Here is an 18,374-nt window from a genome sequence, read left to right on the forward strand (position 1 = left end):
ATCTATCTACTCAAATCACATACTAGTGTGTTGTTTATTTTCTTGTAAAAGAGACGTAAAAAACAAAAAAGAATCTATCAAATTGAAAATAAAAAATATAAAATAAATTATGGTGCACATATGGCGAACTTAATTTACTTGGCTGAATGTGTAGTTAGATTAATTTATTTTAACGTTATAAAAATTATTTTTTAAGAATTTTTTAAAAATTAAGAAATATTTTGCATACAAATTTATCACAATATAATAAAGAATTTTTTTTTTATATTATAAGAGATAAAATTATTGTTATACATATATAAAAGTGTATGAAGCCCATGTAGAGTCATGTGAAGAGAAGAGAAAGAGAAAATATAAAATATTTGAACACCTAACATTATCTTCTATACAAGAGAAAAATTATTCTTATGTCACATGAGGTAAGTTTTATTCTTACACATCTTTCGATAATCGTGCAACTTTTTTCTTTTTTTTTCTTTTTTCTTTTTTAAGTAATGGGTCCCACCACTATGTGTCTACAACATAAGATTTCTCTCTCATGCAACATGAGACTAGATAGATAAGCCCTCTGTACCATTATAAAATCTCACTTTGTACACCTCTGTTGCTAGGAGTAGGGTCTTTTTTTAGTTTCAATATAGTAAAAAAAAGAGTAAAGTCTCTTTTGGATCCTAACAAAAAACGCAATTTCTACTTTTGTTCCTTACAAAAAAAATTAATTTTTAATCCCTCTACAATTCAAGTTCTTTGAATATGTAGTCTCTCAGAAATTTAATGAAAATTCAATTTAATTTAATAAAAAAGAATAACACGATATTTTTTTTATAAGGGACAAAAGTGAAGATGGTATTTTTTATTAAGCGCCGCAGATAAAAAGAAAGGAATGATCCGTTTATTTCAGCCGAACATAAATGTGATCCAGTCTCAGATGTCCTTGAACAAGCCCAATTCTGCAAAAAGCTAAAGAATAATATGCTTCAAATTAAAAGAAGAAAAATCACCTTCCGGTTTAGGATAATTTCATATATATGAATTTTTTTTCCCTCCACACGGTGATGTCAACTCTCTTTTCGTTTAAATAAAGCGAAACATTAAAGACCACTAAAAGAGATTTGATGTTGGATTTGTTAGATTGTTTAAGAGTTTCTTCTTCTTCTTTGGTTGTTTTCTGCTGTGATTCTCACTGCCAGTAGTCTAATTTGTGTGTTTTAGTTTTGTTTTTTGCGGCCCAATTTTGTGCTAATTCTTTGTGAGAACTTTATTTTATTTAAAAAAGTAAAAAAAAATATATATATTGAAAGAAAGAAAAGAAAAGAAAAAACCTTCTAAAGTTTCACATTTAATAAGTCATACTCTTTTACCAAAAATAAAATAAAATAAGTCATACTCTTTCATCCTCTAAGTTACGGAGAAGTTTTGCTCTTTATTCTTCTTTTCTACCATATAAAAAGTACATCCCAACATCAAAGAAAACATATAACATTTGGGTTTGATACTAAGTTTAGAGACAGCGTTGATACAATAAAAGAATTGTGTTTGATACTAAATTCAATTCGCTATATTAATCTGAACGTGACACTGCAATTTTATCATCAAAAAATTAATAAAAGTTGAGTTTTGTATTTTGTATTTTGTATTTTTTGCTTTTAAGTTTTAACCTACAACACGCTCGTAGTAAATGTTCAATCTTATATATTACACGATCCTCTTGTTCACCATGTTTAAATAACAAAACATCAATTAAAAACTGATCATTTTTTCAAAAATTTATAACGATGGTTAAAACTAAAAATTATGATGATCCACTTAGTTAAAGGGGGCAGGTTACATTTACAAACTTTTTTGTTTACAAACTCTTATAAACTATACTATATTCTTCCGGGAGAACACTAATTTCACTATGTTCTCCCGAGAGAACATAGTGTAATTTGTAAAAACAAATTAAAAAAATTTGTAAACAAATCTTTCCCTTAGTTAAAGAGGCATTCTTTTAAATGTTGTTTCATAATAAAAACAAAATAAAACTTTTACCATTCAACTTTGACCTATATTCACACATTCACACAAGTTGTCTAAACTAAGTTTAGAACTTCGGAAAAGAAAATCGTAATTGATCCTTGAATATTTTCTATGAAAAATATGAGTTAATTGTCATTTGACTTCCCACATCTAAAAAAAAAAATATTACAGTTTTTGCTAATTAGCCATCTCAGTCACTTAAGAAACGACCGTTCGATAAGGATTATTTTATTAACATTTAGATAAGCTATTTGAATGTTTTTCAATGAGCAAAACCCATGGATCTATGATTCTATACCCGACCACACATGACTTATATTATTTTTGAGACTTGAGTTATTTGATAATAGCGGTTTTATAGAGATCCAGTCACACATGACTTATGTCAACGTAAATTTGTTATATTTTCATCTAATAATATGTTACTACATTATTAAAAGAATTAAGCTTCCTAAATAGTTGCTATGATAGCCAAAAATTATTTTCATGATTTGATACTACATAGTACCTGGTACAGAGTAGAAAGTTTCACGATGAATCAAAACTTCTTCAAAACTAAACCGAGACGCACCATATAATTTTCACCCTTCAAGCTTTAGAACATTAAAAACAAATACAAAAAATAAAACGGGAACAGAATTCTGGCAGTCCCAAAGTTACAAAGTGCACTAGGCCGAAAAATCTGTATGTACAGGCCCAAGCTCAGCAAAACTGCACTTGCATACTTCGTACATCAGAGAAATCACTGCCCCCTAAAACTATGTCAAATTTTCTTCTATTCATTCATAGGAATCGGAAAACAAAAAAATAAATATTCCAGCCTACATAATTAACACTTACTTTTATGAACATTGGCTCTTCTTCGCTGTCTCTTTGTCTTATTTTGCAGGAAAGAAGCAAGCAGGTCATAATCTTTTTCTTCCACATTTACGTTTGTGGGTTCAGCCACACCATGCAAAACAGTCTCCTCTTCAACAAGCTTTGACATTGACGGTCTATCGCCATCAACTATGATGGTTGGATTGTTTCCACAATGCACTTCACGAAGTAACAAAGATCCTTTTTTCAATTTTTTTGATTTGTTACCCATAAGGCAAGCAAGAGTCATATCATCGTCATCATCCCCAGTCGATCTATTTGCATCTTCTGGTTTTGTCACTTGTCTGTGATAAACAACAATCTGCCGCATGGACAAATCTTTAGTTCCATCAGTACCACATGACTGAGACAACCCATCTTCCTCACCAGATGGGATTTGATTTTCAATCTGCTTAGATACAATTGTTGTCCCAGAGGGAGAGAAAGCCGGACTCACATTTTTGGTACATTTAAATCGTCTCTTCTTTGATTTGTTGCGTAAAAAGCATGCAAGAGTTTTGTTGTCCCAATCTTGAATTTCTGAACTCTCAATACATGTCTCGACTTCGTAACCATTTACTGTATCCTCTACTTCCTTGAGACAATTTCGAGCCTTTTTCGCATGTCTTTTGGACCTCATTTTCTTGGGAACATTACTGCTCGTAATGAATGAGACATCTACACCACAAGTATTGACCTGGTCACTACATACTACATCTTGTACTTCCTTGGGACAGGGTCGAGCTTCATTTACATGTTTTTTAGACCTTATTCTGCTGCATGCAATGAATGGGAATTAGAAAATCAAAGGCAAGATTAAAGCAATATTCAATTTTAAACATTATATGGCCAAGATTATATACCGAAACAATAATTTCAATAAAGCTGGCATCATATCTCTAAGTTGTCAAGAATCAAGAGGGGAAATGAAAGGTATGTTTTAAAGGGGGATTACCTTGACTCCCTCTTCCGCTTACTGGGGAGATTCACAGCACCATCATCAGATGGTGAAACTAACATACGTAAAGGAAGAAAGTCATTCAGTGTAAGGGGCGGGCGTTCAGATTCTCGATCAACAAAGTTACTAGCAAGATAAGACTTTAGAGTCTTTCTTGCCTCTTGAAGCAAAGGAACTTGATCAGGAAATAACACCCTCCATCTCCTGATCAATGTAAGGAAAACAGATAAGTAAAATAACAAAATTTAAAGATTTAAAACAAAGATTTTTCATTGACAAAGTTAATTCTGAACTCGTACTTCCGGCATTGAGAATCAGTGCGAGGAGGCACATCTTCAGCAACCTTAGACCAGCAGAATCTATGCTTGACAATTGCAGCTTCTAATCTTAAATCCTCTTCCTTAGTCCATCCACCCCATTTCAAAGAAGGGTCCAAACTATTGAGGTATCTGCCACAAGAATGCTTAAAAACTTTAACAGGAACCCTAAATTATAAAAAATCTATTTTACCAAAATTTTTAAAATAAAATACATTACCTGTCCCTACACTGAGATTGGGTCCTTCCAGGAACAAATTTAGCTACTTGAATCCATTTCCGTCCAAAAAGCATGACTGCTACTATTAAGCGTTCATCCTCCTCTGGAGTAAAGCTCCCTTTCCTCTTAGGATAAAGCGATTTTTTCCATCTGCATTGGTTAATCATGTTTAAGTTTTTTATACCAGTGACCATGTTTGGTTATAATGGTGTCATTTCATTTTAGAGAATATGCATATCATTTTCTTTCCTTTATTTTCAACATAAAGCAACCTTATAAGAGAAAAAAAAAAGAAAAGTAAAGAAACAGAGTCTTAAGAACTATTCAAAATGATAAACAATATTCCTGTCTCCCTGTCATAAAGATATAGAAACTAGTCACCATTGAAAATTTCATGGTGTTTAAGATGCACTGTGGCAAAGGTAAAAAAAGTAATGTACTGCTTCAAAGACTATCCTCTAGGAGGGAACAATTATTTATGCTTAACAGAATTCAATCCTTGGCTGCTTGGGTTTGGAAAAACATAAAAAGCTACCATCCAAAAGTTGTAACCAGATATTCCCAGCTAAAAACCAGATTGTAAATCACCAACCAATACAACAGGGTAAGATATTACTATTTTCTGTCACCAAAAGAAAGGTTTGAAGCTCAACTTACAGCAGGATAAATACTTCTCTCATCCTTTCAATTTTCAACAAGAATACTATATAAACAAAGAAGTCATGCAGTTGAGGATCAAACTACACCGAGCAGAAATCTAATTATTCATTTGAGAAAAAAAAAAATTGATTTCAAATTACTTATGACGGGCCTTTAAAACTATTTCATTATACGAGCCTCACTAATTTGTGGGATAGGCTAATAGAAAATTGTTTTTGATTTCAGTTAATAGACTTACGATCATATGTAAAATGTAATTACAAAAATAATAAACCAAATAGCTGACTGACCTATTTGAGCACTGTGTTCCAGTCCGCCTTTCTAAAACAGAAGCCACAGACTGCCAATCTTGCTCACCAAAATATGCTACAGCAGAACAAAGTTGAGCATCTTCTTCCTCAGTCCATTCACTATTTAGCATGGAAGAATTTAAGCTCCTTTGATATCGTGCCAAGCATTGAAATGGAGTCCTGTTTGTATTATTATCCGGAGTCCTGTTTGTGGCCGCCAATGATTCAGCAATATCAATCCAGTTCCCAATGCCCTTATCTTGAACAATACGCAAAAGAGACATATCCTCTTCCCTAGTCCATGGGTCTTGTTTGATCAAGGGATCTTCACAATTCAACCACCTGTGAACGTAAACCATTTAAAAAATAAGAGAAACATAAGTATGAGAATCCATCCATACATACATATAGACATTATTCTACAGTCTACAGTACATTCAAGAAATAAGTGTCACAGACATCTGTGATGACAATCATCACAGACATATTAAGAACCACCATTTTAAAAATCATGTCATGTACATGCCCACCTGCATGATCTATGTTGATCTCGAACTCTTATTGAAATCCAAAAATGGTAAACTGTCTGTGATGATGATCGTCATAGATGTCTGCAACGCCAGGGGTAAGATATTCTTCACAGAAAGGCAGTAAACATGAAACAATAGTCAAAGAACTGTGGGGAAGAGACCAAGAATATGACACACAGTGATAACGAAGCAGCTAAAAACAGATCTACTGTGCATATGAAGACACGTTTTGACCTTCAATACGATGATGATATTGGTAGAATTTAATACCCAACCTGAATTAAACAACTACGTGTAGAAAATACATTATTCCATCCTAACCAGGATCCTATCTAAAGAGATTGCCAGTTTGTTTTCAATATGAACCTCACATGTACTCAAGATGTAACCCCCCCCCCCCCCCCCAACCCCCCAAAAAAAAAGAGTAAACTGGCTTAAATGGGTACTAAATTATAGTGCGATCATCTTTTCTTTCACCAACTTCAAACTCAATGTTAGGGTCTTGTACCTCATTACGCATATAAAATAACATTGCAAAATGTTCAATCCACGTTATCTCAATAATGCAGAGTCAATGTAGTTCTCCTAGGACAAAATATGATATGGGTATGAATATAGCACAATAACATAAACATAAAACACAAAGCTTTATCGTAAAACAAGAACCATCTTTTCATACATATCAATACAGAGAAAACAGAAGTTCATCAAATAGAAAATACATACCTTGATTCACATTCAGCACCAGTACGACCAGAAAGATGTGTGGAAGCCAACTGATCCCAATCAACTTTAGGTAAAAATTCTCTAACCCACTCTGATGAAATTTCAAGAGCTTTAACAGATTCAGTTATGCTATCCAAGTCATTTGCACCTCCAAATGAACACTCTGAACTGTCAAGGAGATAAATCAAGGGAAAAAAATCAAACCACAATAGGGTTAAGGGACACAAAGGTCAAATGGCACACTTAGTAATATATATCAAACCAGAATAGACATTACCTTAATCTGTCTACTGAAATTTGATACACCATTTTTTGGAATTGTTCCTTAATTCCCTTCCTAAGATTTTCCCTTTCCACAGATGACCATTTTTTCCGATCCAATGAAAGCGCAAATCTTTCCAAAACCATCTTATAAGAAGGGACAAGAGGATTCTCATCTGGGCCATAACACATTGCAGATATTTTTTTATGGTTCTGCCCAAATAAAAAAATTAAATCAAGGATTGCCAATATTTGTTAGAGACTGATACAGACCTCAAAGTAAAATAAGGAACAATCAATTAATAACAGAGAACCCGGAACTCTTTGGCCTGAATAATCAGGTGTTTCATATATTTATGGAAATCAAGTGGCAATTACAGAACCTATGATAGTAAACAGAGACCAATTACAAGTAAAGGAAACAATTACAAGACTGGAAATGTATAACGGTAAAGGAAATACAGTAAAGGATAGTTGTGAAGCAATTGGAGAGGCTTCACTCTCTCCCAAGGGTTCCAATCCAACAATATTCTCCAAGATGATCCTTTCAAGCACCAATCCTCCCCTTTTAACCAATTCCCCCGTAAGTCGTAACCACCTTGCTCTCCCATGCTTCCTTTCTATTCTGCTGAGTCAGCACAGCCAGTGTTTTCACTTGGGCCTATTTCTACATTTGGGGCCCAAACTATGGTGGGTCCTATCAGAGACATACTAAGACTATCACATATGTTAAGTAAATAGATAATGATACATTTGCTTCTTCTTTCTTTTTTTGACAATATCTAATTATCCTAAAAAAATTTAAACATGTTTATTAGAAAAAGCAAAAACAAACGAGCTCTAAGTCTTTGTACTAGTTTATAAAATTCTTATATTAGATTAAGCTACTACGTAAGATTGTTATGCAAAAGATTTAATCCACTCAATCCCCCAAAGACAGACACAATACAAGAAACAGATAACAAGGACTGTATAGAGAGAGCCATTCCCCTACATTCCAGTTTGATATTATCCATTCAGATCCAATAACTGTATGAACATAATACAAGCATATATCACAACAGAGAATCACTATAGTCATGTAATTTCAAAAATTATATTTCAAATGAAGGGAAATTTTAAATGATATTCAGCCATCTACCCATGAGAATATACAATATCTGACCGGTGACCACAAATTCACAACGAAATCAATATGAAACATAACTAAGACTTCAGAGTTCAAAGAACTATGAAAGTATTACACAACCAAGTGACCAACCTTTTCATTTGGAGCATAAGACTTTTTTGCTGATATTAACTGAATACGGAAATCCTTTTTTAGTGATAAAGCACTCCCTGTCCTTCTAATGCATGAAAGCTGGAAGTCCTTAAGGATCTTAACTTTGTCCCTTAGCTCTTTGTTTTTCTCAATTTTAGCTTCAGTCTCAGTCAACTTACGTCTAAGAGATCTCTGGAGAGACCTATTCTTCTTGATGGCATCAATAAAAGCCTGAGCCGATGGAGGAAAGCTTGATCTTTTCGGTGGTAATTCAGTTAACTTGCAGGGATCAGATATAAAACTCTCAACAAAACCACAATGCTTCATTTCATTGTTCGCAGTCAACAAATTGGTGGTCATATTAGGATATTGAGAAACAGGACATAATTCACCATCATCTGATCTGTCAGAGATCGAGCTGTTAACAATATCCCCTTTATAGCCAAGGCTTAAGGCCCGATCCCCCTCAGCTGGTGTTCCCATTCCGCCTTCATTAGGACCTGATATTTTTCAGCATGCCAAGTTTGTGTGAAAAGAATGGAAGCAAAAAAAAAAACTGACAACAAGACAACTTAAAAATTTATACACCAAAGCCAAGCCGAGCAATACCAGAGTCGCAGAATATATAAACGATGGTAAATAGGTGAAGAAAATGACTTCAATGAGACATTTTTGTCACCTAAAACACATAATTTAATGTCAGTCACTGTGTGTAGTGCATACCAAGAAACAACTTTTTTCTCTTTTTCTTTCCTTCATTCTTTTTTTCTTTTTTACAAACAATAGACAAACACAGGAAGGCACACATTACCAGAGACCCAGAAATCAAATAAAGCTAAGCTCAAATCACCACATACATTAACTAATAAAATTCGAAATTCCACAGTTACTTAACCCGCACGTTGCATTCTCTTTCCAATACGCATCAGTCATCGCCCAAACAAACAAATTTGCACAAAGAGAAATCAAAGTGATGACTGAATTCAAATACCTACCTTCGTTGTAGTTGGAAAACCGATTAAAAATAGCACGGACTGTCGCAAAATCGTCCTCGCCGTCGTCATCATCATCGTAGTCGATGTAAGCTGTGGTCTTAGGGGGAAGAGAACACAAAGGCTGGTAGAGGCTCTGCACTCTTTCAAGGCACTTTATATCGTCAGCGTCCGAGTCAGAGTCGAAGCCGAAGTCATCGGTTACGGGGACAATGGCATCTCCGGCGGCCAAGAGCGGGTCCTCGGCCTGAATTTGGTCGGAGTGAATGGTGAGATCACGGCAGGCGGTGAAATCGTTGTCGCAGCGGGTACCGGCAATGGTGCAGGCTCTGGCGAGCGCAGCCATGTCCTCCTTAAAACCTTCATCGTCGTCTTCTTCTTCTTCGTCGGTGGCGGAGAGGCTCTCTTGTTCATATTCATCGGCGCGAGGAGCCATTGGTGATATACGGCTAGGGTTTTGTCTTCACTTTTTTCAGAGAGTGAATTAATGTTTTTGGGTGTTGAATTTGAAGGCGGTGATTGGTTTGAATTACAGCGCGTATTTATTAAAATGGGAGGTCGACACGACGCGTTCTGGATTTCTTTCCTTTTCTTGTAGCGGTTGCCGACTTGCCTTTTTTTCTCTTTTTCCTTCGACTGGACTTAAGGGATTCACCAGTCACATTTTTTTTTGGGTCATTGGGCTTCTTTTGGACTCGACTTTCACCAACTGGGATTGTGTTTTATTGGAACTAGGAGTGTAAATGGGTTGGGTTGGCTTTGGTCTGTCCAAGCCTACGTAAAAAAAATTCAGTCTATCTGACCTACTGGTCTATTAAAGGTTTTATTTGTAGGTCAAACCCGGCCCATTTTAAAAATAAGAAAGTCTACAGGCCTCGTAGGCCTCCCACTGTAGATACTAAACAAAAAAAATAATTGTATAGAGCAAAAAAAGATTCATTCATGCATGCACTAGTATTTCTCATAAGAAAAAAATGACAAATTAGAAAAAGTCAACATAATACCTCAGCTCTAGAATGTATATCATAGAGGAATAGAGTCAAAGAAATAAGAAAAATACAATTACTGAATGCTGAAATAAAGTGTACAAAAGAACGTCATTCATCTAAAATAAATATTATTTTATTATTTTATTTTAATAAATTAAATAGGTCACCCTACAAGGCTATAGCCGGACTTGACAAAATTGGCCTATGACCTATTTGTTAAAAAAACTTTTTTATAAGCCTAAGCCTACTCTACTGTTCTGAAAGGACGGGTCTGGGCCGGGCTCAATGTAGGTCGGGCCGCAGGCTGGGCCGGGCTAGCCGGCCCGTTTACACCCCTAATTGGAACCAACATTCAACTCGTAACGTTATGAAATAAAAATATTACATATATGCATTTAATAGTTATAATTTATTAAAAATAATTAATTAATTAATTAATATAACTTAATAAATCACAATCATTTAACGATTGTATTGTAAAATTTTATATTCTTATCAATTCTAGAAGTTGAAGTTAAAGACTACATTAGCACGATCTATGATGCACCGACACAGGACACGGACACGACACGACACACTGATACGTTAATTCTAAAAAATGTCATATTTTGACATGTTGGGACATGTTTTGATATTAAATAAAAATTTTATTGTATATAATATAATTTATATTTAATATATATAATAATCCATAATGGGTCATATAACCAATCAAATATTCAAATTTCATAACATAAATATAAACAAAAATAATTTTTCGTACTTTGTTAATTTTTCAAGTCAAATTTCATAACAGAAACAAATAGATTTATAAATTATTATTTTTATATTTAGTTAATAAAATATAATTAAGACTAAAAAAAACGTGTCGAAGTGTTGACCGCATGCCGGAAAAAGTTGATTGCGTGTCGGAATGTGTCGAAGAGTTGACCGCGTGTCGGAACTTGTCGCTGTCCGACACGTAATTTTTTTTAAAAATTGTGTGTCTGTGCTTCTGAGAGCACGATCACATTGAGATGTCCATCTCCCTGATAAAGCTTTCATATCAAAGTGACAAATTGATTTATACTGCATACGTCCCGAGCATGTAGTCGTCAATTACTTGTGACCTATATTAACACATACAAGATGGCAAAGCACTGTATAAAAATTTCTCTTGTTCAAAGCACATCTGAATTTTGCCATATTAGAGTAGTTAAACACGTCACCTGACTTGACGCATTCAGTCTCGTCAACAATATTGACGCAACTTGGTTCCACGTCAGCAAAGTGGAGGAGCTACAGGCCACATGGCTTGATCTGGTTGAGTCCAGTCACACAAATTGATGGCACAACTCGTGTCAAATAAATTGATGCCATATAATCACATCACAAAAGTGACCGCATCACCACCATCTACTTAACAAATGACACGTGTCAGTCTCGTCATATATACTACAGTTCTCTTCCTTTTTATACTCACAATGATACCTTCTCCCTTTGCATTTTCGTTATTGCACACTCTCTCTCCACAAATTTCTTCGTCTCTCTCAAAGTTTTCTCTTCCTTCTCTCTAAATTCCTCTCCATCTCTCTCTAAAAGGTTGCCTCTCTTCTTCTCTTTGCTTCTGCCTCCCGTTCGTGCAGCTGCCCTGGTATGTTGTACTGTTTAATTTATTTTTTATTTATTTTAATTGTCTTTTAAATTTTGTTATTTAATTTAGTTATAAGTTATTACATTATTTGAAAGGAATAAAAACCCTATTGCAGAATATAATAAAAACCCTAAGTTAAATATTCTTCTAATAAATTCCTCGTGTACAATGTATTTTTAATTAAAAAGTAATTATATCATACGATAGAAATAATATTATTAAGTAATAATAAATTAGTAAATAGTAATAATTATAATTAGTATATAATGAATGTTTTAATTAAATATTAAATATAAATTAGGGTACCATAATATAAAAACTTATTTAGTTAGGTAATTAATTAGTAATGCAACAATTAAATAATAATTTTAATTAGTGTTTTGAGTAAATAAAAATTATAATTAAAGAAAGCCTAGGATAGAAAACATATTTAAGAAAATAATGAAGTAATAATTAAATAATAAAATAATAATTATAATTACTATTTTAATTAAATATTAACCCTAGGATAGAAAATTATTTACTAAAAAATTAATTAGTAATGCAATAATTACTTTGTAATTCTAATTAGTGTTTTAAATAAATAATAAATATCATTTATGAAGAAAAGAAATTTGGTTAACTGAATTATAAAACTTTGAATTAGCATAGAAATGATTAAATATTAATTATAATTTGGGTGCTATGATATAAAATAATAAAGTAGTAATTAAATAATAAAATAATAATTATAATTAGTATTTTAATTAAATATTAACCCCATGATAGAAAATTATTTACTAAAATAATTATTTAACTAAATAATAAAAATGATTTATGAAACTTTTTTTTTTTGGTAACCTGAATTATGAAACTTTGAATTATTATAGAAATGATTAAATATTAGTTATAATTTAGGGTACCCTATGATATAATTCTATTTAGTAAAATAAATAATTAGTAATGTAATGATTAAATAGTAATTATATTTAGTGTTTTACATAAATAATAATGTTAATTAAAGAAAGGCTACGATAGAAAGACGTTTAAAAAAATAATTAGTTTATTTATTACCGTTTTAATTATTGTTTTAATATTACTTAATTATTCATTTATTTGTAAATTTGTATTAGTTACATGGTTAATCAACATCCTCGCATTGACCCTGGTAACGTACATTTAGATGGATGCCAAAAAAATACTCACAGGCTTCCTTGTTTTCACTTTCAACAACCACAAAAGCAATTGGCAGCACCTTATTATTTCCATCTTGGGTTCTGGCGATCAATAATGTTCCTTTATATTTACCGTAAAGATGCATACCGTCCACCTGTATAATTGGCTTACACCATTTGAACGCCCCACAATATTGACTGAAAGTCCAAAAAACATGTTGAAAAACCCGAACCCCATTAACAACCTATCGATTGATGGTATACAGTTCATCTTGAATATGATAAACATATCCCGTGGGAAATTTGACCATGTGCATGAACCATCTTGGTAAGAACGTATATGACTCGTCCCAATCATCGTAAATCTTAGCGATTGCTTTTTGTTTTGCCTTCCATGCCTTACTGTAAGAAACGTGAAAACCAAAAAGACCAATAACTCGTTCTTGTATCATGATCACGGGTACCGAAGGCGATGCGTTGACCATGTCTGTTGCCACAATCGATACATGTGTACATTAGGAATAATATTTATGTTCACTTATAAATACAGATAATTATGAAGAATAATAGTTAAAGAATGCATAATACTTATCATGGCCTGAGAAATAAATTCAGAATCAAGCTGTTTGTGATATTGGGAGAGGATTTTGCTCACACAACTATGTTTACCAACCCATTTACTAACCACCTAGGTGCTGCTATTCTCCAGTTTAATTGCTCTTACTCGCCAATTGCAACCTTGTTCATGGTTCAGACATTTCATAGACAACTTGGTTGTAGTACTCTCAACTACTATAGCTTCTTGATATTCCTTCATGCAGTAATGTTTTATGGCATCTTGGACATCGCGTTTAGACCCGAACTCTTGTTTCACAAACATTTCCTCTCCTCTTGTCCATGGACCATGACCTAATCCTTCGACATCCAATATATCTTTATTCGGATAATCACAATTAACAATCACGTAGTGTGGAATGGCGTTCCAAAATGGTGTCACGTATGCATATACAAACATAATAGGGTAGATGCGAAAACGTGGTAAATAATAAAAAATAAAAAATTATTAACACAAGTTACTAGCTAACCTAATGGTGGTGGAACAACTGCGATATTGGACATAGGGATACCAGTCTCGCATTCCACGGGATTATCATGATGTTCATCACCTGCATCGCTATTATTCTGATCATGGTCATTTGCCAACAAAGTATCTTCATCTTCATCTACTCCTTCCATATCAAGTTCAACATCTACCATATAGTTGTTTTCTTCTCCATGTGCAATGGTTGATTGTGTGGGCCGCGGAACAGACGATAATACATAATGTGACTAACTATTAAGATCCAGCCCGCAAATTAGTATTGATAGATCCTCTGATGTCACAATAATGACGTATAACTCAACAAATTGAGACGTATTGTTTTCGATGAATGTTGTAAGGAAAACATCTATGTCCTGATCATCAGATATTTCAATACCTCCATATTTACGGTTTCCACTCGGGACTCTACCCGTAACTAAAGATAGTACCTGATTTTATTGCATCATCAACTTCTCACATATCTTTCCATACAGATCCACAACAAACATGCTCCGGACAATATACATTGCTTTTCCCCTCTTCGAAGCTTAAACCACCTGAACCTATGCTTTTACTACCATTGTAGTATACGAACGCACGAAATTTATTCATTGTAATAGTGTTTTTATGCAAATAAAATACAAATTAAAATGTGAACCTATGATAAGAAAATAATGACTACAAGCACAAAGTAAAAAAAAAACATACACAACACTACACTGAACAATCTAATGAACGACTAAGGGGGTATATATATATATATACAAAACGTGAACTTCGTATGTCTCAAAAAAAATCACATGTGTATTAATTATTTTATTACCACGCTTGTCAGTATACTTGCTCTCCTTTTTATTCACGGGTGGAATTATTTTGGATTCCATGGTACTTTGCTTTCCTTTTTATTCACGAGGCGAACTATTTCAAGTTCTGCTTACTTTGCTTTCCCTTTTATTCTATTTGAGATTCCACGCAATATGGTTCTTTTGTCTTTTTGCGTCGGCAGATTGAGTCTCGTCAACATACGTAATGGCAGTAGGTCATGAGTACCGTCACATTTGGTGACACGATTAACCATGTGACATCAATTTATTTGACGCAATTAGTGCTGTCAATTTGTGTGACGGGACTACCGAATCAAGCCACGTTGCATGAAACTGCTTCACTTTGCTAACGTGGACACATGTCGCGTCAATATTGTTGACGGGACTGTACGCGTCAAGTTAGGTGATGCATTTGACTTCTTTAGTATGACAAAACTTTTCATATGTGCTTTAAACATGAGAAATTTTTGAGGAATTAGTAGTACGGTGCTTTTGCTCATACAAGATACCAAAGAATAAGTAAAGTGATTCTTACCAAAAAAACAAAGTTAAGGGTTAAAATAATGCAAACTCGAATTGTCCTCATTCCCCCACCACCACCACTTGTGACATCTGTTCATATTGCAACCACTTAATAATTTTTCACTATTTTGTCTAGTTTAAATAGGAGCTTGATAAACCTCCTAGATCATCAATTTTTTCGGAAACTTGATAACCTTACAACTTCTACTAAATTTATGGGTATCTTGGTAATCTTCAATAATTTTCCTAAACTTTCCTAGGTGATTAATTACCTCTCAAACACTAAAAACATCACTACCCTTGATCCAAAAATACAAGAATGGAGTAGTTTAATTTTTTCTATTTTTTGGGCTTCAGGCACTACTTATTTACAAAAAAATAAAATTAAAAATACAAGAATGGAAGTGTTTGAGAGATGAACTTTTAATTAATGCATAATACAATGTGAAGCATGACAAATATACGATTTTTCAATAAATAAGCTCAAATGTGTATGATCTCATAAAGAGATTGAATTGTATGTAATTTGCAATGTAAATGCATTTAAAATATTTTCAAGATGTATAAGAATGATGTCCTTGATGTTTAAGAGTCATTGAGAATATATTTGTTAGGTCCTGGATAGACCGTATTGCTATACCGCAAGGTATGCGCTCAGAGATAGTGTATAATCAGATGTATACTAGGCTTATAGTCGAGGTCTCAATCACTGCGCACAAGTAATAAGCTTATAGCCAAGGGGTGGGTGTGTGCACAGTGAGGACAGTATTCATAAATAGGTTAAAAAGTGTTTAACTGGGGTCCTTAAGCTCTTATTTATAAGGATTACCTTCCTAGGCTTGGGCCTTTTGAGCTCCCCCAATTGCAATAGGATTCAACTCCTTTTCTGTTGGGATGTGATCCTTATCTTGTGCCCTTTGACTGTTTAGAGTTGTTGAGATGCTGGTGACTCTATCTCTTACTAGATACCCTGGTAGGTAGTTGGGATATGATATTCATATACATAACAGTTGCCCCCCAGCTCGATATTCCGAGGCTCAGGATGCCGAGGTGTTGCTATGTTACCTCGGATTTGGTTCGTCCGAGTTCGTTGGTCTTAGAGTTGAGCTTTTGAAAGCTTGGCGTTTTGCGATACTACTCGGAATTATTTTTGCCGAGGTCTTTCACGTAACATTCCATGATGTTGCATGTGAAGTTCAGACTTTCAATATATCGGATTTTCCATGGGTCCGAGCTTAGTCCTCGTTTCGACTTTGTCACGTTATTTTTGAGTTGAAGTTCTTGGTCTTGTTACGACTTTCGGCTTCGATCTCGTGGTCGAGCCTTTGTCTGAGCTGCGATGTTGAGGCGAAACTGGAGCTTGGAGGTCGGTGTTTGGTCCTGTCTTATCAGCTTGACCTTTCGTTTCGTGTTTTGCCATGACGGTTATCAGGATCCACGTGTTGTGCGCTTGTTGGCAGTGCATGCATCGTGCAGGGCGCGCCGTATTAAGCTTTACAGAGGTCATGATTGAGTGCATTTAATGCACTCAGGGTGAAGTTCCCTTTTTGCCCCTCATTATTCAACCGTTTAGAAACCCCTTCACCTTTGCGCCTCACGTTTTTTTGGTTTCCTTTAAATTCACCATTTCGGTTCCTTCACAGGGTTTTTACTCCTTTCTCGTGTGTAGTATATATTCAGAGTCTTTTACTCCATTTCAAGCTTCTTCTTAGCATTTTCTTTGATGAGCTTCTGCTTTCCTACTGTTTTTTTGGCCTGTGCTGCCGAAGGTCTCCTGTTCTAAGTTCCTTTGTCTCCTCTCACTTCCCTCTGACCAGGTATCTTTCTTCTTTCGTTTATTTTCTTCATTTACTCCATCGTCTCGAGTTTTTGCTTGGTGCATGTTTTGCTGTTTGTTTGGCCACATAGTCTTGAGACTCTAGAGTATAGTACTTTATCTTGTATTGAACTTGCGTTCTTTCTGTCTATTTTGTTTGAGGGTTCTCTGTTTTTGGGGTTTCTGATGAGTGCCCTTGGTTCTTCTTCTGGTCCGGCTTCTGGCCGAGGTGGTGAAGAGAGTGAGGAGGTGGTGAAGCAGCTGCTGTAACAGCCTGTTGTACACCGGTATTGTTAACATTAATTATGATATTAAGTGCAGTTACAATCACAGCAATTCATTTATAAAAATGCGAATAAACTTTTTCTGATTATTACGCGAGCATTTAAAACATAAAAAGCGTAATAATTAAAAGCCGTGACCGTAACCGTAAACTCTTGTGGAAGAATTATTTAAACTATTTTTATAACTTACTTTACTTATTATAAGTTACTAAGGGGTTCCCATAAACCCACTTAGCCAATTACCAACTTTTACGTTTTTACTTACTTGAACATGGTTCACTAATTAATTTTCTGCGAACACACCGCTCACAACCAGACCTCCTTCTCATATTATATTTTTTTTCTTACTTAATTCCCTTTCTAATAAGCTATCACACGCTTCAATCGGAGCTCATTTGCTCCGGTTATCACTGTTTGAAGTTGGACAAGCAAAACAGCCAACCAACCCCAAAATAGCTCAAAACCACTCACACTTTTCGAATTACTTCATACAATCCACCCAACCAATTGCTCTCAAATTTTTATCCTACAAACTAGACATCCCAAACTTCATTTTGGTGTATCACACGCTCAATTTGACTGAGAGACGAAGCGGGAATCAAATTCCAAAAAACTGGCCAGAACAGCCCCTGCATCAGAGGTCCCTGGACAGTCCGAACTCAATAAATTCCACAGGGCTGCGTACAACCCAGAACTGGCTCATATTTTAACACCATATAGGGGACATCTCAAGCTTCAAAATGGCGTATGGTACGTCCCTATCGGACATCTGTGAAGGGAGATATGCACTCCCAAAACTCGCATAAAACATGCAAATTCTACAGAAATTTCGCCAGAGTTTCCTTTGTTTTTCCTAAAATCCCCAAATTTGTACAAGCTCATTTATGCCTCAAATGTACCTAATAATCACATAAAATTACAGTAATAATCCAATGGGTGGCACACACAAGGACCAACAACGCCTTGGGGCACTTACAAC

At 34.6% G+C, this 18,374-nt stretch overlaps 1 protein-coding gene across 5 annotated transcripts; it reads right to left on the reverse strand.

The window, feature by feature from the left end:
* Window positions 1-2,609: 2,609 nt before the first annotated feature.
* On the reverse strand, window positions 2,610-9,678 carry LOC133289658 (uncharacterized). 5 transcript variants are annotated; one of them, XM_061487650.1, is made up of 10 exons: window positions 9,096-9,678; window positions 8,101-8,600; window positions 6,856-7,052; window positions 6,579-6,746; window positions 5,323-5,664; window positions 4,373-4,522; window positions 4,135-4,284; window positions 3,833-4,039; window positions 3,335-3,653; window positions 2,610-3,199 (listed from the first exon to the last, which is right to left on the reverse strand). In XM_061487650.1, the coding sequence occupies exons 1-10, from the start codon at window positions 9,526-9,528 to the stop codon at window positions 2,849-2,851; spliced, it is 2,817 nt and encodes a 938-aa protein (XP_061343634.1). In that variant the 5' UTR covers window positions 9,529-9,678; the 3' UTR covers window positions 2,610-2,848. The 5 variants fall into 5 exon arrangements, with proteins under 5 accessions (XP_061343634.1, XP_061343635.1, XP_061343633.1 ...); XM_061487651.1 differs by adding an exon at window positions 8,710-8,779 and having other exon boundaries at window positions 2,610-3,653; window positions 9,096-9,219; XM_061487649.1 differs by having other exon boundaries at window positions 2,610-3,653; window positions 8,089-8,588.
* Between the last annotated feature and the right edge of the window lie 8,696 nt (window positions 9,679-18,374).

This window comes from Gastrolobium bilobum, unplaced genomic scaffold, assembly GCF_033153095.1.
Source record: "Gastrolobium bilobum isolate Gb01-03AN ecotype WA unplaced genomic scaffold, APGP_CSIRO_Gbil_v1 utg1031, whole genome shotgun sequence".
In the NCBI taxonomy this organism is placed as follows: Eukaryota; Viridiplantae; Streptophyta; class Magnoliopsida; order Fabales; family Fabaceae; genus Gastrolobium; species Gastrolobium bilobum.